The 18,241-nt window shown below is 57.7% G+C and overlaps 8 protein-coding genes across 8 annotated transcripts; 3 read left to right on the top strand and 5 right to left on the bottom strand.

The window, feature by feature from the left end:
• Positions 1-217: 217 nt before the first annotated feature.
• GGTG_02466 (hypothetical protein) lies at positions 218-805 on the bottom strand (the record flags this gene model as incomplete). Its single annotated transcript, XM_009220238.1, has 2 exons — positions 218-228; positions 310-805. 2 exons carry the CDS (start codon positions 803-805, stop codon positions 218-220), a joined length of 507 nt encoding a protein of 168 aa, XP_009218502.1.
• A 439-nt stretch (positions 806-1,244) lies between these two features.
• On the bottom strand, positions 1,245-4,483 carry GGTG_02465 (vacuolar import and degradation protein 27). The gene is made up of 2 exons (XM_009220237.1): positions 4,195-4,483; positions 1,245-3,995 (listed from the first exon to the last, which is right to left on the bottom strand). Exons 1-2 carry the CDS (start codon positions 4,211-4,213, stop codon positions 1,483-1,485), a joined length of 2,532 nt encoding a protein of 843 aa, XP_009218501.1. The 5' UTR covers positions 4,214-4,483; the 3' UTR covers positions 1,245-1,482.
• Positions 4,484-4,678: 195 nt separating this feature from the next.
• On the bottom strand, positions 4,679-6,988 carry GGTG_02464 (hypothetical protein). Its single transcript, XM_009220236.1, has 3 exons — positions 6,216-6,988; positions 5,981-6,073; positions 4,679-5,919 (listed from the first exon to the last, which is right to left on the bottom strand). Exons 1-3 carry the CDS (start codon positions 6,837-6,839, stop codon positions 5,002-5,004), a joined length of 1,635 nt encoding a protein of 544 aa, XP_009218500.1. The 5' UTR covers positions 6,840-6,988; the 3' UTR covers positions 4,679-5,001.
• A 198-nt stretch (positions 6,989-7,186) lies between these two features.
• GGTG_02463 (T-complex protein 1 subunit zeta) lies at positions 7,187-9,492 on the top strand. The gene is made up of 6 exons (XM_009220235.1): positions 7,187-7,374; positions 7,439-7,533; positions 7,597-7,618; positions 7,720-7,956; positions 8,042-9,041; positions 9,121-9,492. The coding sequence occupies exons 1-6, from the start codon at positions 7,333-7,335 to the stop codon at positions 9,357-9,359; spliced, it is 1,635 nt and encodes a 544-aa protein (XP_009218499.1). The 5' UTR covers positions 7,187-7,332; the 3' UTR covers positions 9,360-9,492.
• A 169-nt stretch (positions 9,493-9,661) lies between these two features.
• Positions 9,662-11,245, top strand: GGTG_02462 (hypothetical protein). The gene is made up of 2 exons (XM_009220234.1): positions 9,662-9,855; positions 9,927-11,245. The coding sequence occupies exons 1-2, from the start codon at positions 9,733-9,735 to the stop codon at positions 11,148-11,150; spliced, it is 1,347 nt and encodes a 448-aa protein (XP_009218498.1). The 5' UTR covers positions 9,662-9,732; the 3' UTR covers positions 11,151-11,245.
• On the bottom strand, positions 11,186-12,707 carry GGTG_02461 (eukaryotic translation initiation factor 3 subunit K). The gene is made up of 2 exons (XM_009220233.1): positions 12,422-12,707; positions 11,186-12,118 (listed from the first exon to the last, which is right to left on the bottom strand). Exons 1-2 carry the CDS (start codon positions 12,592-12,594, stop codon positions 11,584-11,586), a joined length of 708 nt encoding a protein of 235 aa, XP_009218497.1. The 5' UTR covers positions 12,595-12,707; the 3' UTR covers positions 11,186-11,583.
• Positions 12,708-13,070: 363 nt separating this feature from the next.
• Positions 13,071-17,341, top strand: GGTG_02459 (DNA ligase 1; the record flags this gene model as incomplete). Its single annotated transcript, XM_009220231.1, has 2 exons — positions 13,071-14,075; positions 14,255-17,341. The coding sequence occupies 2 exons, from the start codon at positions 13,071-13,073 to the stop codon at positions 15,863-15,865; spliced, it is 2,616 nt and encodes an 871-aa protein (XP_009218495.1). The 3' UTR covers positions 15,866-17,341.
• GGTG_02460 (aldose 1-epimerase) lies at positions 15,778-17,212 on the bottom strand. Its single transcript, XM_009220232.1, has 2 exons — positions 16,563-17,212; positions 15,778-16,497 (listed from the first exon to the last, which is right to left on the bottom strand). Exons 1-2 carry the CDS (start codon positions 17,084-17,086, stop codon positions 15,996-15,998), a joined length of 1,026 nt encoding a protein of 341 aa, XP_009218496.1. The 5' UTR covers positions 17,087-17,212; the 3' UTR covers positions 15,778-15,995.
• Positions 17,342-18,241: the final 900 nt, after the last annotated feature.

The raw sequence follows: 18,241 nt of genomic DNA, 5'->3' as shown, positions 1-18,241 counted from the left end.
CGTTCCCTCTTGGATAGATCGGTACCAACCTTGCGTACCACTCAGGGGAGCATGTCATCACTGGTAAGGAAATATTTGATGACCCTGACATCATGTTCCAGCTGTGCCAAACGCTCATCCAGTCGAGCCCACATCGCTTCCTGCCGAGCCGCGGTCGCGGAGGCGGCAATATTCGTGCGGGACGTGCCGCGATGGATATCTTGAAGAAGGTGCACGATCAATGCCTCCCTAGTATTTATTAGTTATGAAATTTTAGCATCTTTCATTCTTGTCCTTTTTGTGTCCATCTCTCTTGTTTCGATTACGCACCTTCGAGGCGCTTGCCTGCTTTGAGAACCTGTGTTCTCGGATAGTGGGCTTGGGATGTGCGGGGCAAATGTGGTGTGTAACTGCTACCAATTCGGGAATAGTTAGCCAATTGATATAGGATATTGTTGCGGCTGCTAAATTCACAAGTGTGGGTTGCACCGTGCCTGAGCTTCGCCTGGATACATGGCCAACCGCGGCTCCGGGAGTGGGAACCCAGCAAGATTTGAATGGTCTGGGTCGGAAGGCTGATGCTCTTGGTGCAGTTGATGGGTCGGAACATGGTCCTGGAAGCTCGAAAGCTCAGCACTAGGCGGCTGTTGGAATTGACGAGTCTGGCGTCCTGTGAGGATCGAGTGAGTGTTGTAGTTCTGGGCGATATCTTGCGTGGCATCTTGGGCGAAAGAGAGTTGCGGGCCGTGGTGTAAATCGCATGGGAGTGAAGAGGGCGGCAGCTGGCTGGGGAAGCATTCAGCTGGCTGGGTTTCAGCAGGCCCATGAGAGCCAGGTGCCTGGAGTGATTCAGAGAACTGTGTGTCCATACTAGGCAACCAGCTACACAATGTTTCCCTTTGGTTTGTGACCTGGTGTTCACATTGCGAAAGAGTCGAAGGTGGTGGGAGCTGGGGGTTTTAAGGAAGTTGGACGAGGCGTACCGCGCGCGCGAACGCGGGAACCCCGATCTTTTTTAAGGAGTGAGTTTAGCAAATTGTTGGACTGGGCGGGGTGGCTTTAGTCCGCTCGCTGCCCCTTTGCGCGTCGGCCGCACAGCTCTGCATTTTTTTTTTTAAACGGATTGGCCAATTACTTTTTCCATCAGAGATAAATTCTGAGGTATCTCTACGCTTTGGGACTTAGGCTGACCGCACCGCGCTAGTGCTGCCCCTTGTCTACGGGCACCATTTGACAACGCCAATCGCAGCGCCTGTGGATGGATCCTTGCCGGCTGGCTGGGCAGAACTTTGTTGCGTGCACGCCCGCCCGCCTACCCCCGGTCTGTATTCCTCTCGGTGCTTCTGGGGGGAAAAAAGCGCCTCAATACGCAACGGACAACTATCATTGCAAATTCAAGCAAAGACCGAAATCGCTACAACTAAAGAACATGCCCAATCTCGAACCCTTGTCATGATAGCCCAACTCCTGGCCTAGCACCAGAGTGTCCCACCCTTTGCACCCTCAGTACTCCTCTACAATGTCGTCCTTGCCCAGCTTGTACCGCCCACTCGCTCGCGTGCCAATGCGCGCTGACGACCGCCGCCCACCACCGAGTGAGAGAATGGCGTCGCCGGCTATGCTCTCGCGCGTCGGCCGCTTGAGCGACTTGTTGCTGACCATGTTGACCTCGTGCGGCAGCGCCATGATGATGTTCCTGTCGGACCCGTACTTGAAGTCGTCGGCCTTGACGTCGTCAGAGTACCTGCGGATCTTGTACGGCTCCTTGGAGCCCGCCAGCACCTTCCTAAGACTCCACTCGACCACGTACGGGCCTGTGGCCGTGATGATCTGCGTCTCCTCTTGTCCAGAGCCCGTGTTGAACTTGGCCGGCGTCATCGAGACGCCCTTGCCCGTCTCGTGCGCAAACTGAGCCACGTGCTCGGGCCGGAGTGCCAGTCTCCTCGGCTGCGGCTTGTCCGTCGCTGCGAAGCTCTTTTCGAAGCCGAGCTTGCCCTCGTTTTTGCCGCCCTTTTGCATCGCGTCGATCAGGAGCAGGTACGTGCGGCATGTGCCCAGCACCCAGCGGCCGTCTGCCGACACGTCGAGACCGATAATGGGCTCGCCTAGGGCGGGGATGTGCGTCTTGGCGTTGATACCGAGACGGTCGAACAATCGAATGTCGCCTTTGTTGGACGCCACCGCGATGTGGCCCTTCTCCGTCGTCGCGACCGACGAGAAGTCATTCTTGCTCACATACTGCTTCAGCTGGCTGTCCACAAGCTTGGTTCCCGCTAGACGCGGATCGATGCGGTAGAGAGCGTTGCGGGAGATTCCCAAGAACGTCGGCTCGTGGGTCATCTGCGCGAATTTGTTCTCCGGGGCAAAGGTCACGACGGGGATGTCTTCATGCACATTCCACTCGTCCACAACCTTGCCGTACTCGAGGTCCATGCGGAAGAGCTTGTTCGGGTCCGCCTCGTTTTGCAGAATCATGTTGCGATCCTCGTTGTGGAGCATGACCTTCTTTGGACTGAACAGTTTGCCGTCCGGTGTCTCGACCTTGGAAATGTTTGTCGAAAACTCGAGTTTGTTGCTGGGCGTATGCTTGAACACGCCAATCTGCGAGCCGCGCACGACAAACGACCGGTCGTGCTTGTAACCCACCGCCAGAGACTTGTTGACGGCCGTGTCCTTGGGCTTGACGTCAACATCATCGTCTTCCTCGTCGCTGTCATAGTGCTCGCTGCGAGGAGCGTCGTCTTCTTCCTCATCCTCCTCATACTCCTCCGCCTCCTCCTCCTCTTGCTGGAGTTGTGCGGCCGCTTCGTCTTCCTCAATGTCGTCCATGGCAAGCTCGGCGAAAGCATCCGTGATGTAGTCTTGGTCCTTCTCTTTCATCTTGGCCCACTTTGTCTCATTCAGCTTCTCCCAGATGCCTCTAAGGAGACCTTCTTGGAAACGCTCCATGGCGGCTTGGTCTTTGAAGCGGATGAGCCATGAGTATGCCTGTCCCTCGCCAACGAACTGGTTGAAGATGAATGACAGGAACTCGAAGTTAAAGACTGGGTTTATATCGCCAGATATGTCGATGCCCACCCAGTCCCGGTCCTCGCTCGCTATCTGCAGCCAGTACTGCCAGTCTCCCGTCTCCGAGACCACGGCCCTGACAGAGGCATCTTGTAGCAGAAAAGAGCCAGACACAAAATCGAAAAAGTGTAGCTCGCCAAGTTCGGCAGCTAGGATCTCCCTGGCCTCGGGCTGCTCGGTAGGTGCCGCTGGGGCGGGGGTGCTCTTAGCCTTGCCCTTGTTCTTTGATGGAGTGGCCACCGGACTGGAGGCGGGAGCTGTCGCCGGGGACGAGGCGACCGGGGATGCGGGTGCTGCCTTTCCTGCCGATCTCTTGACCGGAGTGTTGGCCAGAACGTTCTTGCTTGAGAACATCGAGTCTGAGGATTCGATTGAGCGGGTCAAGGTCGGGCCGTGCAAAGGACTGGCAGGTGGGATGGGCTGCTCGTCGAACTCGAACTGGAGTAGATCGTCCTCGGACGCCGTGGTATGGGGTTTCCGGTATTTGCGTTCGTACTGGCACTGCCGAGCGATGCGCACGAAAGCGTCGACTTGGGCAGGCGAGGTGTCGGTACGGTCGCAGACGAACTCGTAGACGTCACCTGCGTCACCGCTCAGGTCGCGCCAACAGAGAACCTTCTCGCCGCCACCGCCTCGGTTCTCGAATCGAAAGTGAAGGGCCTCGTCGAGAAGAAACGTCTTTTCGTCGCGTTCCGAGGCAAGGGCGTCCTCCTCGGCTTCGTCGCCTTCCTCCTCAGCCAGAAGCTCAGCCTCACCTTCCTCGTAGGCACGCTGGACGACGAGCTGGTATTGGAAATCTTGGCCCGTTCTTCGGATGCGAGCAGCGGCGTCCTTGAATATGAGCTCCGAGTAGCCTTTGGGGGAAAGCGGCCTGACGAGGTAGAGTTGGCCCTGGGGCAACTCGGAGAGCGACTCCTGGCTGCTGGAGCCGAAGATGAGCTTTGCGGCTGGGGAGGATGGAATGTCAGTGCCTGGTGGGGGTCGCAGGGATTGGGGAGAGTGATGGGCTAATAAGCGAAGAAGAGAATAATTGGGCGCTGGCTGGCCTGTGAGAATGACAGAAGGGCGACTGCAAATGGGAACATCGCACCAGACGAAATGCCCGGGTGATCGCATGTCCAACGAGTGAGGGGTCGCTGCGCCTACCATTTCGCACCAAAAACATTTTCGCTAGTAGGTGCAGGAAGCACTCGTCTGCTAGTCAAGTTGGCTGCGGATTGGGAAGCGACGATAGACGGCGTTGGTGCGGAAGCGAGCGGGATGGAGTTTATATCGGCGTGCTGCTCATCGTACTTGGCGGGCTGTTCGTCTGGGGCGCCTCTGCTGGTGCTGGAAGGGCAGCTGCCTAGCTTCAAAAAGGCTTTGGAGGCGGCAACTGCCTGCACGGCCTTGCTTCTCGGGCGCGCACCTGACGGTTCCAGCTGGAGCTGCGTCATAACAAAGGCCGGAGAAATACTTGGGGATGGAGGGGTAGCAGAAGTCGTGGCGGTGCGTTGAAGGAGATTGCGCAACGCCACATCCACGGAGATTGGACAAGAAGACAGCCACAGTCTCCACCAACAGGGGAGCTCTGCGTCACCTCCCGGGATCCTTGTTGGCGCGTGATCTTTTGACGCTGGTCGCCAGCCATTTGCCACGTCAATAGCGCCAACACAAAGGTCGTGCTTTTTGCTATGATCACCAGGAGCCATTTCTTCACGCCAGAATGCGGGTCACACACGTATGTACAGCTCTCTTTTTTATCTTCAAGGGAGAGGAGGAAACAGACCAGGAGATCCCGAAAAGTGCTGTCGAACTTTGGGGTTTCATTCGGGCGTCGGACTATCCAATCATTCCGCGTCTCTCGCTCCCTCTCTCCAATGTCTCCTCGCTGCTGTACTTGGACTTGGTTGTAAAAGACCGGGGACCTTGCTCTTTTCTGTCTCCTTTGTTGTCTCCTTTGTTGTCTCAGTCCTACCCGCCTAGAACGGCCTGCCGCCCATCTCCATCCAACGGACCAGGCATTGCCTGCGAGCCGCCAGCATCCTCTGCCGCCTTGAAGGACGGGACAGCATCGTCCACCAGCAATCTGGCCACGTTCTTGCCCATCAGTGCACTCGTTTCCATCGTCGAGATGAAGCTCTCAATCCCAGAGGTGTAGTAGAGACCGTCGCCCAGAACCGGGTCTTGGAAGGTCACACGCGGCAGTCCCTTGGGGTACGAATGGAAGACGTGGGGGTAGATCCACGAGACAGGCTCGACTGCGTCCGTTTGCGCATCGCCTTTGACTGGGCCAGTGAATATTTCTGGGACAGGCACGCCAAGTAGTGTGGTGAGGAACTCGGCCGAGACCTTCTCTGGTGAGAATATCTTGTACAGGTATTCCACGCTGTCGGTCTTGGGATTTTTCAGTGTCCTGAGCGTACTGATCGAAAAGAAGCCAGCCTTCCCTGCCCCCGAGACGCCAGATGAGCTGTCCTCTCCCTCGGCCAGCGTCGTTAACACGGTCGTCGGAGGCGTGGTGCCAGGCGCGAGGCCGAAGAACTCGGCGCTCAGGCGGAATGGGGACGTGAACAAGGTGACGTGCAGCTTGACGTATGGAATCTTGTCGATGGTTTGCTTCAGGACGTTTTCGCCAGCCTCAATGTTGCTGAACTGGTAAGGGTTGGCGAGAATGACCCTGTCGAAGACGAGTGGCTCTGCAGCGTCTGACGATTGGGTTCGGATGATGTACCTGGAGCGGGCGTCATGCTTCTCTTTTTCTGATTGCAGCCCGATGTAGTCGACGGAGGTGTTGAACTGGATGGAAGCCCCCGAGTTCTTAACCATGGCGGCAAAGATCCGCCAGTTGCCACCAGCCACCTGAGATGCGCCGTCAGGGGCGATGGACACCTGAATTGTTGGCGTCAGCGGATGCGATACTAATAGGAAACTATTCGCCCAAGCTTCTTACCATTGTCTCCAACGCGTGGAGTTTGTCAAGATTGGAAGCATAGTTGACGCGGGTAGCGGCCTGGATGAGGTCGTGGGCAAAACGAGCATCGATCTGTGAAGGCAGTGTCAGGCGAGCTTGACATAACGGGTATTATACTGTTTTCTGTCACCTTCCCATCCATCGTCTCTTATATCTCCTCCCATAAACAGAGTAGATATCGACCATGTCGGCGTTAGTGAAGACAAGAACGTACGTTGCTTTGAGCCAGGAACTGTTCTCCGGTTAATCCGGTAAAGTAGGTCAGATTGAGCTCATAGGAGGCGGTTGTCAGAGAGCGAAAGGGGAAGCTCGGGGCTTCATAGAGCTTGAGAAATTGGGCCACGGTGCCCTGCATGAGCTTCTGCGCTCGGTAAGGGGCGATTCCGTATCGCCACATTAGTTTGACCAGATTCCACCAGTCGTACTGTGAGCTGTCCTGCTGGAACACGAACCCTTCGCCGTCCCAAATACCCAGCAGCTCGTCCTCGTCTGGGCCCGGGATCCGAAGCGAGAGATTGAACTCGTGAGCCGCGTCCCAGAGGATGTGATTGAGTTGGATGAAGATGGATGCCCCAAGTTCCACAGGGATGCTAGGATCACCGTACGCGTCCACGGTCAGGGTGCGCCCGCCTACGCGGTCTGTCTTCTCAAAGATGGTGACATTGATTGGGATGTTTGCCTCTGTGGCAAACTTGCGGATGTGGTATGCGGCCGAAGAACCCGCAGCGCCGGCGCCGATGATGGCAACCTGGTGAGGCTTCGAGCTCGTCGGTTCAGCATGGGTCCGGGACAAGAATCCGCCAAAGCCCAACAATGTTAGGCTCCGACAGAGCTTCATGTTGTCAAGATATTCAAGAGCAACGTAGGATACAGCACAATTTCATGGGGTAGGAATGCTCTGGGGAAGAAGGGAGAGACACTTTGCTACAATCTCGTTGAGGAGACAGCGGCAGACTCGGGCAGAAGGTTGGAGGCTGGTGATTGCCCAGGATCAGGCTGGCGCTCACGCGGTGTCGGCGCGCTTGGGACTGCCCCCGAAAGCTGAGGACAAGGGTACAAACTTCCCTGCGCGTTTGTGCCGAGAGGACATGTACCGAAGCCCCACAATCAGCGTCGTTGGTGATTGGTCGAAGCTCACCACCCCTCTGCCGCCGCTCTCTAAGCTGCGAGGCGGGCAGGCAGCACAGGCACAAAAAAAGTCGGGTGTCCCGCTATCGCGGTGGCTACCAAAAGTTGGGAGAGCATCGGTGACGGCAAACTCAGAGGGGCACCAACCGACGAGCTTAGACAGGCCCAGACACATAACAACGCCCAATACAAAGACATAAGCCATGTCTGCTGCCCAGCTCCTCAACCCTAAGGCCGAGTCGAGAGTACGTCCGTTCTGCTTCCGTGGTTTTCGGGGTCCTGGCCCATACTGACGTTTGGTGCGGGCAGCGGCGGGGTGAGGCTCTCCGAGTCAACATCAACGCGGGCGAGGGCCTTCAAGATGTCCTGAAGTCCAACCTCGGTCCCCTGGGGACCATAAAGATGTGAGTGATCATATAACTACGCTTCTAGGCTACGTACCCCACTAACTTTCTTTTCTTGCGCAGGCTCGTCGACGGCTCGGGACAGGTAACCAACCTTCCACCAGCTCTCCACCACATGCTCCCCGACCAAGCCGCATCGCACACTCGGAACATGCGCCGCCCCTGTGCTAACCGAAGACGCGGCAGATCAAACTTACCAAAGATGGCAATGTTCTTCTGCGCGAGATGCAAATACAAAATCCCACAGCCGTTATGATTGCCCGAGCTGCGACTGCTCAGGACGACATCTGCGGAGACGGGACCACCTCGGTTGTCCTGCTGGTTGGCGAGCTGCTGAAGCAGGCCGAGAGGCATATTCAGGAGGGTCTGCACCCCAGGATCATTGCCGATGGGTTCGAGGTTGCAAAGAACGAGGCACTCAAGGTGGGATATTATTACCAGCGTCGCTCGTGAGACATTTGCCTATGCCTACGCCAATCCGCGACTGACCGCGGCACCACACCCACAGTTCCTTGATACGTTCCGGATCCCCAAGGCTGCCGACCGCGAGCTTCTTATCAGCGTCGCCAGGACATCGCTGGCCACCAAGCTGAACGCGACACTCGCAAACAAGCTCACGCCCGACATTGTCGATGCTGTCCTCGCCATCTACAAGGCCCCGGCCAAGCCCGACCTGCACATGGTCGAGATTATGAAGATGCAGCACCGCACGGCCTCGGAGACACAGATGATCAAGGGATTGGTTCTGGACCACGGCGCGAGGCACCCGGACATGCCCAAGCGGCTCGAGAACGCCTTCATCCTGACCCTCAACGTCGGTCTCGAGTACGAGAAGTCAGAGATCAACTCCGGGTTTTTCTACAACAGTGCCGAGCAGCGCGACAAACTGGTTGAGAGCGAGCGGAGACACGTCGATGCCAAGCTCAAGAAGATCGTCGAGCTCAAGAAGGAGGTCTGCGGTGACGACCCCAAGAAGAGCTTCGTTATTGTCAACCAAAAGGGTATCGACCCGCTGTCGCTCGATGTGCTGGCAAAGAACGGCATCTTTGCGCTGCGCCGAGCCAAGCGACGCAACATGGAGCGCCTGCAACTCATCGCCGGCGGTGTGGCACAGAACAGTGTCGAGGACCTGTCGCCCGATATCCTCGGTTGGGCAGGCCTGGTGTACGAGCAGCAGCTCGGTGAGGAGAAGTACACCTTCATCGAAGAGGTCAAGGAGCCCAAGTCGGTCACCATTCTGATCAAGGGTCCCAATGCCCACACCATTACGCAAATCACCGACGCTGTGCGTGACGGCCTGCGCAGCGTTTACAACGCTATAGTCGACAAGAGTGTCGTGCCCGGCGGTGGCGCATTCCAGGTCGCGTGCGCCGCCCACCTCCGTAGCGACGCATTCTCACGAACTGTCAAGGGCAAAGGCAAGTGGGGTGTCCAGGCATTTGCGGACGCTCTGCTCATTATTCCCAAGACGCTCGCAGCCAATGCGGGGCATGACATCCAGGAGTCCCGTATGTGGCCAAGCCCCTGAAGCCCTAATATCCCCCATTTCTTGGAGCAACTTGCTGACATATGCTTCTCCTCCCCCAGTGGCTGCTCTGCAGGATGACTATGCCGAGGGCAACGCATTCGGCCTGGATCTTCAGTCTGGTGGCACAATGGATCCCACGCTGGAGGGCGTCTACGACTCGTTCCGTGTGCTGAGAAACTGCATAGCGTCTAGCACTGGGATTGCGTCGAACCTGCTACTGTGCGACGAGATGCTAAAGGCGCGGCAGATGGGAAGGCAGGGAGGACCAGGCCCTGGAATGGACGGCCCTGAGGAGTAGCGTTGTTTTGGACTCGGCATAGACGCGATACCTCACTGTACTCATACTATCGGAGCTGGCTACTGGATGTCTAGGTGTTTGACGGTAGACGTGAATAAAAGTTTGGCCCATATAGATGCCATCGTTCTCCAAATTCTAGCCGCTTGAGAGGGTGAACAACTAGGCCTTGACTATGAAGTATTCCTCCTTTTGGGCAAACAAAAATTCCAATCCGCGTGAGCGCGTACCAGGCCGCGGGATACTTTTTCGTCATCTTGCCCCGCGATTGTTGCCATTAAAAAAATCCTGCCCCACCTCCAACCTAAGCAGGTAGCGCAAGGCAAACTCTTTGCTTTTTGTTACTATTTTCTGTCCATGATCACAGCACAACAATATGGGATCATACGATAGCGACTCCTCTGGAGAGGACCAAGATTTCACCGAAACCAATGTCCTTCTTGGTTACACCTCCAAGGATGCCGGCAGCGAGACCGTGAGCCGTTTGGGAGGACGCCCGGTTCGTGCCCCGTCGAAACCACTTGCTTCGGAAACGGCGCGCTAAACTCCCCGGCCTCGCCCGACATATAGGACTGGCTCGTCACGGACAAGCCACCGACGGCGGCGCTGGCGCGGTGCAAAGTCTGCAAGGACCTCACGGTCCTCCTGCTGCAGCTCAACGGCGAGCTGCCCGAGCGCTTCCCCGGCCACGAGAGGCGCATCTACGTTTTCGCCTGCCGCAAGAAGTCATGCAGGCGACAGGCGGGCTCCATCCGCGCCATAAGAGGCCTGAGGGTGTCGGCCGCGGCCGCGGCGGCTGCGGCGGCGGCTGCCGAGAAGAAGGCGGTGGCGGAGAAGCAAAATGCGGCGGCTGCCAAAGAGGCATCCAAGCCTGTGACTAGCACCGGCCTGGGGGAGTCGCTGTTCGGCGTCAAGGCGCCGTCAGGCGGCGCCAACCCCTTCGCGGCGCCCGGCGCAAATCCGTTTTCCTCGGCACCGCAGGCGTCTGCTGCCAACCCCTTCAGCACCAAGCCCCAGGCGCCCGAGCCCGCGAAGGAGGAGAAGCAGAAGGAGAACGCGCAAAAAGAAGAGCTAAAAGCAACAAAATCCGTCGCCGAGCTGCCCCAAACCTTCGCCGAGAAGCTGGCACTCAACAACCCCCAAGCGCCATCCGGCCCCCCGCCGCCACCGGAGCCGTGGCCGGCCGAGTCGGAGCCGGGCCAGCCGCGGCCGTACCCGGTGTCCTGGATCGCCGAGGCCGAGTACGAGACGCTAGACCCGACGCCGATGCCGAGCGTGCCGACGGGCCCGACGGTCATGGAGCTGGACGAGGAGGCGGCCGGCGGCGGCAGCAGCGGCGGTGGCAAGGGCAAAGAGGACAAGGAGGTGTTCGAGTCGAGCATGGACACGGACTTCCAAAAGTTCGCCGACCGCGTCGGCCAGAACCCGGACCAGGTCATCCGGTACGAGTACGCTGGCGCCCCGCTGCTCTACAGCCGCGGCGACGACGTCGGGCGCGCGCTGGGGGCCGCCGATGACGAGGAGGATGGCGGCAGAAAGGTCAAGGCGGCGGGCGGGATGCCGCCGTGCGCAAACTGCGGCGCCGCGAGGGTGTTTGAGGTGCAGCTCACGCCGCAGGCCATCGCGGACCTCGAGGCCGGCGGCGAGGACGGGCTCGACGGCATGGACTGGGGCACCGTCATCGTCGGCGTCTGCTCGCGCGACTGCCAGGAGAGGGCCGCGGGCGACGGGGAGACCGGATACCTGGAGGAGTGGGTGGGCGTCCAGTGGGAGGAACTTATGGTGAAGAGGTGAAGAGACGAAAAGTAATACACTTTGCGCATGTTAGCGCCACAACTAGAGAATCCGCTTAGACAAGATGAGGAGCAATCGAGTGCCATTGATGCCGATTCCGTAGTTCTCCCGCCGGATAATCCCATGACGAGGTGTAACGGTGATCACAGAACGACAGAGCTGCCGCTCTTTGCAGAGGTACCTAGTCGCTTGTGCACTAGTTCTATTCCTGTGACAATGCGAGCCCCAGGGAATGGCACCGCCTCCAAGCCCCCAACCGAACCCGAACCGTAACGCCTGAGCTTTTTTTGCCGTTGAAATGCATCCCTAAAATTCCTCCCGATGACTCATCCCCACAACCTGCTTCGAATAGGAGGCGGGGGACAGAGACACGATAGATTTACGAGGCACTGGACCAAGAACGTAGAAATCCACACGAACTGCCAACCCCACTTCATGCAGTCTCCTCCCATGACCTCCTCAGGACCCTCGAGAACATCTCGACGTTGACATCCTCGCGAATCTCGGCCTTCTTGGCCTCATTGTCCGGGTTCTTAGGCACGGTAATGGTGGCGCCGTCGACGGTCCAGCCGCACGTCTCGGTCAGGAACTTGCGGAGGGCGGTGTCGCTGAGGCCAAGCCAGTCCTCGAGCAGGGGGAGCTGGATCTCACGGAAGGCCTGGGAGGCCAGCAGGGCGATGCGGGTGCGGATCATGTCCTCGAAGCCCTTGATGTCGGTCGTCAGGTCGGCGTACAGGTCGTCGCTCTCGATGGTAACCCAGAAGCGCGCGTACTGGGCGCCCTCGAGTTGCAGGTTCAGGTCGCGCAGCTTGCCGATCGCCTCGGACAGCTCCGTCGGCTGTGCGAGCGCCGAGGGGCTGATGAGGTGCATGGCCTGGCTGAACTGCGAAGACGGGAACTGCGTCATGGACTTGACAAGGATGTTGGTCACCACCTCCTCCTTGATGCGGTCGGGGTTGAGCTGGTACCTGTGTTTTGGAGGGGTGACAGCGGTTGCGCGCGCGGGGATGGGTTAGCCAGGCTTGATCATTCATTGTAACGGGCATATTTTCCAGAACAAGATCCTCTGCACTTGGAGTAGATCAGGGGTCACTATTTGACTTCAGTTCCCCACGCGAGGCTCTCGGAGCCGGGACGCAGAAGCCGCCGGCACGCGCTGACCCGCGGGGGGTATGTCAGGTAATAGGAAACGTTTAAAAACGCATCATGTGGAAAGTGCCGATGAACCAGGAGGAGTAGGAGGCGAAGACAAGGAACGGGAGCGGTCGTACAGCTTCAGCAGTGTCCTGTTGGCATTGCAGTCGCAGAACTTCTCCTCACACTGGAGGGTCAGGTAGCTCTCGAGGGTGCCGACAGCCTCAGGGTTGTACCTCTCGAGGCCGTTGATGATGTTGGTGATGTAGTCGGGCCGCTCGGGCGGGTCCTCGGCGTTGGGCACGCGCATCTTGGGCAAGGGGTTCGGTCTCGGATCGGGGGCTTTGGCCGGTTGGTCGAGAGGAAAGAGAGGGAGGCGGGTGTTTGCGACGGGGGCGGCGACTTGACGATGGAGGGGGTCGCTGGCCGTGGTTTTCTGGGTGGGGCAGCCAGACCACACACGATATTTCGTTCGGTGTGTGGTGCTGGATGTTGAAATTCCGTATTGGGATTAGCGTCTGTGCCACGTGACCCTGCGGCGGCTTGGTGACGCCAGTGCATTTGATGACTTCACACTTCAGGGGCGCCTCCAGCCACCGTGCACTGCACGCCCTGCACGCCCACTCTAGCGCCCAGTCCCCATCTCTGATGTCAACACGCCTGCCATTAGAGGAACGCCCTGTGCCTACCTACAATAGCAATACCTTGCTTATACTTTTATCCCGAATGGATAGGAGCGTTTTGGTCATTTCACGCGCTTTCGTTCCTCCACCGTGACCTTTTCCAATGCGCAGCCCGGCCAAAAAGCGCAAGCTCAACAGCGTCGATTCCAAGCCGCCGACGCGAAAATTGGATTACTTCTTTGCGAAACAAACGCAGCCTGCTCCCGCAGCTACAAAGAACGAACAGGTTCTAAGCGATGAAGAGCTTGCGCGAAAACTACAAGCGGAATGGAGCCGTAAGGATGCAACTGGGTCCACAAACAAGGTCACTACATCAGTGACGCCTCAGCTGGCCCTGGCAGAGAATGGACCATATATTAACGGCGGCGAAGCAAATGTAAACCCGGGTATCGTGTCGACGAAAGACGACGGCGGCACTTCAGGTCCTCGGTCTGCGCCAGCCGCTGCCGCCGCCGCCCCTGTCCCTACGCGCAATATACTGTCATTGCAGTCTGTCGCGACAGTTGAAGACTCGGTCGCATCGTCGCTTCCGCTGGATGAGAGCCCCTTGACATTCCAGCCTTCCCAGTATACCGATCAACTGAAGGCCCAGTGGTCGACTGACGGAGGCAACGCGTCATATGCCCTATTGACGCGCTGCTTCGTTCTCGTCAGCGGGACCAACAGCCGTATCAAGATTGTTGACACGCTGGTCAACTGCATCCGGATTCTTATAGAGACAGACCCTACTAGCCTCCTCCCAGCGGTCTGGCTCGCCACCAACGCCATCTCGCCACCGTACATCTCCTTGGAGCTAGGCTTGGGCGGCTCTGCCATCTCCAAGGCCCTGAAGCAGGTCTGCGGCCTAGATAATCGCAGCCTCAAGGCCATTTACGACAAGCACGGCGACCCGGGCGATGTTGCATTCGAAGCCAAGAAGAAGCAGAGCTTTATGTTGAGGAGGCCAAAACCGCTCACCATCAAGGGCGTCTTCCAGTCGTTGGTTAAAATTGCCAAGAGCCAAGGTCAAGGCAGCGTGCAGGCGAAGCAGCAGATCGTTGACAGACTACTCCAGGATGCTAGGGGCGGGGAGGAGAGCAGGTTCATTGTCCGCACCCTATGTCAGCATGTAAGACCTCACTTTCCACAATCTACTTTTTTCTCCTTCGTCCTGTCAAGATGTGATATCCCCCATGTCTCAGCCGTGCACTTTACTTCGGGATATGCTTGGGACTATAGACTTCCATCGAAAAACGTGGCCATTTCTTTCTTATATCACCCACAGCGCGAGGCTAACGATCTCTGTAGCTTCGAATTGGGGCGGTGAAAACCACGATGCTTATTGCGTTGTCTCGCGCATTCGTCCTATCGAAGCCAGATGGAGCAGACTTTGCTACCAGACACCCGGCACAGTTAAATCAGCTCAAGAAGGATGAGCTTGCCGAGATCTGGGCAAGGGGCGAGGAAATAGTCAAGGCCTGCTTTGCCAGACGTCCCAATTATGACGACCTTGTTCCCACGCTTCTCGAGCTCGGTATTACCGAAGAGCTCCTGCTTCGATGTGGGCTGACGCTGCACATTCCTCTTCGCCCAATGCTTGGTAGCATCACAAGAGATCTGGCCGAGATGCTTACCAAGCTCCAGGGGAGGGACTTTGCTTGCGAGTTCAAGTATGATGGCCAGAGAGCCCAAGTCCACTGCGATGAGAAAGGAACGGTATCTATCTTCTCGAGACACCTGGAGCTGATGACTGACAAATACCCCGATCTTGTCGCTCTGATTCCCAAGATTCGGGGTCAAGGAGTCGAAAGCTTCGTTCTGGAAGGCGAGGTCGTTGCTGTTGACCGCCAGACAGGGGAGCTCAAGAACTTCCAGACCTTGACCAACCGTGCAAGGAAGGACGTGGAAATTGGCAGCATCACGGTAGACGTCTGTCTCTTTGCTTTTGACCTAATGTTCCTCAATGGCCAACCACTACTCGATAAGCCGTTCCGCCAACGACGCGAGCTCCTCAAATCTCTTTTTGTTCATGTACCCCATCATTTCACATGGGTGAAGAGTCTGGATGCCACGTCCCAAGACTCGGAAACCGTCCTCGAGTTCTTCAAGGCGGCGACGGATGCGAAATGCGAGGGTCTGATGGTCAAGATCCTGGACAACCTTCCAGATCTGGCGTACCAAGGGGACATGGCCACCGAGGGAGTACCAGAGCCAGATAAGGCGACAGTGAAGCCTTCGTCCAAAGGCAAGGGGAAAGGCAAAGAAAAGGCAAAGAGTGGCGAACCCGAAAAGAAAAAGTCGCGAAGGAAGCCCCTTCTTGCAACCTATGAGCCCGACAAGCGACTCGATTCATGGCTCAAGGTCAAAAAGGACTACAATATCAACTTCGACACGCTCGACCTCATACCCGTCGCCGCCTGGCACGGGCAGGGGAGGAAGGCGAAATGGTGGTCACCGATCCTCATGGCCGTACGCAACGACGACACGGGGTCGCTAGAGGCCGTGACGAAGTGCATGTCAGGCTTCACCGATGCCTTCTACAAGGCCAACAAGCTCTTTTACAACGACGGGGCAGACGGGTCGGAGAGGCAGAACACGCGCGCCCAAAAGCCAGCATTCATCGAATACTCGGGCCCGGAGCCGGATGTGTGGTTCGAGCCCCAGGAGGTCTGGGAAATGGCGTTTGCGGACATCACCCTCAGCCCGACCTACACTGCGGCTATTGGGCTTGTGAGTGACGAGCGTGGTCTCAGCTTACGGTTCCCTCGCTTCCTCAAGAAGCGGGAGGACAAGGGCGTGGATGAGGCAAGCACTGGCGAATTTCTGGCAGGTCTGTTCAGGAAACAAGAAGCCAAAGCCCCTGCCAAACCTGTTCACGAAGCGGGAGATGACGAGATGGATGAAGCCATTGATGATTAAAGCACACGGTTGGAAGGTGGCTGGGCTCAGCCCGAACCACTGTCACAGCCCTCGACTCTCCACCCAACCACGCGACGAATGCATGGCATTCATGGCAAATTTCGTTCACACCTGCGCACATCTCAGATTCCTACTCCTTCCATGCGCGGTACACGATCCTCGCCCCGTACTTCTCGCCCTTCTTCAGGACCATCATGGACTTCCACTCGTCGACGTTGACGGCGTTGACGTAGCGGCTGGGTTCGACGCAGAAGGCGCTGCGGGCCTTGCGGGCGGGCAGGCTGGCGACCTGAGGCACATCGATGTACTTGCCCGTGTAGAACTGGAAGGCGGGCTCGGTGCTGAGGACCTCGAGGTGGATGCCCGAGTCCGGGTGGCTGGTGTGCACGTGGCGGACCAGGGGCTGGGACCGGGTGTCGACAGGCACTGACGAGGGCTTCTCGTTGGCGATGAAGCAGTCGTCGATGTCGGGCTCTTCAGGGCCAAGGGTAAAGGGTTTCTTGCCCTCGAACTTGGAGAAGGGCTTGATGCCGCCCGTGGGGATGCCGCCGTCGTCGACGGGAAGGTACGAGTTTGTGGCAATCTCCACGACAGTGCCGGCGATGGACTCGCCTCCGGTCAGGTTGAAGTAGCTGCGGTGATGGCGTCAGTTATGACTGTTCGCTGTTTCACTGGGTCGAGATGGCAAAGAACTTACGAGTGGTTGGTCATGTTAATCGGGGTCTCGTCCGCACCACTGATCAGCTCAGCCTCGTACTCGATGCCGAGAACAGTGACGTCCTTGCCATCGACGACTTGCTTTCCGGCCGTGTAGACGGTCGTGGCCTTGACGGTGCCGGGGAAGCCCTCGTCGCCATCCTCGCTAAGCAGGGTGAATTCGACGGCCTCGCCGCCCTCGAGCCCGTCCACCCCGGGGATGGAGCGCACTCCGATGGGCTTGGGGCCGTCCCAGACGCGCTTACCCCAGCCGACGACGCCGCCGTGCAGGTTGTTGGGCCCGTTATTGGCGGTCAGAGTGTACGACTTGCCCCCGTTGAGCGAGTCGAGCTTGGCGTCCTTGATGCGGTTCGCCACGCGCCCAATGGTCTCGCCGAAGTAGGGGGCGTTGTGCTCGCGGTACAGGTCCTCGGTCGGGAAGCCCTGGACGATGTTGATGCCGCCGACCTTGAGGGACTGGATGATGGCCCCGAGGGGCAGGAGCTCGACTGCTGAGTCGGCCATTTTTACGGGCTTTTTTTCTTGTTATTAGTGGTAGTTGCGTCTCCTGATCTAGAGGGATTATTCTGTCTGCGGTCCGAGCTATAGACGCATGTGGTGATCTGGATGACGTAGATGGAGTAATAATTCGTCCAGTGTCTCGACCGGGAGACTTATTTGATATGGGTCTCTTCCCCTCGCACCCCACGTGGAGGGCTCCCTTATTATAGTCTACATGATGGATCGGCTGAGGTAATTTGCACGACGGTGACCCGCTCGCACTCCCGGGAGCTAGGGCGCAATTCAGGCTATTTCGACGGGTCGCAAAAAGGATTGCGGTATGGCTCTTTGCCGACCCCCAACGAGGGTGGGGTGACACTTATTTCCAAGTCTTGAACTTCCCCACACAGCCTGCGTTGCGCGGGGTAGCACCCGCAGAGGTCATATGCGACACGCGCCCCAATGGATCGACGCCGGCTTGGATTCGGGTTAGCCATGTGTTGGTACTGTAGCGGGCATTGTGGTTAGGGAACACAGGCGGCCTCGAATGATCTGAATGGCGTGGCTTCGTGCTCGCTTTCGACTGTGAGAACAGGTGGGGTTGGCATTTCTTGCTCCCTTGGAGACGAGCTCAGCCAAATATGAGACGAAGCCTCAGCAGGATCCGCCTTGTTAGATGTGACGAGCGGACCCGAAGACGGAAATATTACACAGCAACAATCATTGATGACTTTCAGGTCCATATAATTTGGCTAGAAAACTCGGGTTTTAGGTCAGCACCTGTTTCCAGGCTAATGCACTTTGACTGCGGCAACGAAACAGAAGCGTCGGCAAGTCTGCATTCCAATGCAGAGCCGGGCAGACTGCATGCAGCGCTGGGAACCGGAGAACAGCCTCGCCTACCTAGTGCCTGCAGCAGCGTGTTCTATTGTTCCAAGATCAGATTGGATGGTTCCGTCGGGCTTTTTTTTTTTTTGGTCTCTGCACGCCCCCGCCCACCCCCAATGCTCAACTGTGCTATTTGTCGCCACCATCGGGCCGCTGGGCTGTCTTATTGCCTGGAAGGAAGTCGCGCCCGAGTTGGACCTGCCCGGCTGTGGGAGTTTGAGATTCGATCAATTGCGCAGACCGGGAGTTACGTGGCCTCCTCTCCGGCCTGCCCAGATTTAAGCTGACGGG

The sequence above is a fragment of the Gaeumannomyces tritici genome (assembly GCF_000145635.1).
Source record: "Gaeumannomyces tritici R3-111a-1 unplaced genomic scaffold supercont2.1, whole genome shotgun sequence".
Lineage (NCBI taxonomy): Eukaryota > Fungi > Ascomycota > Sordariomycetes > Magnaporthales > Magnaporthaceae > Gaeumannomyces > Gaeumannomyces tritici.
Note: the sequence above shows the minus strand (reverse complement) of the source record. Positions and strands in the feature narration are given on the sequence as shown.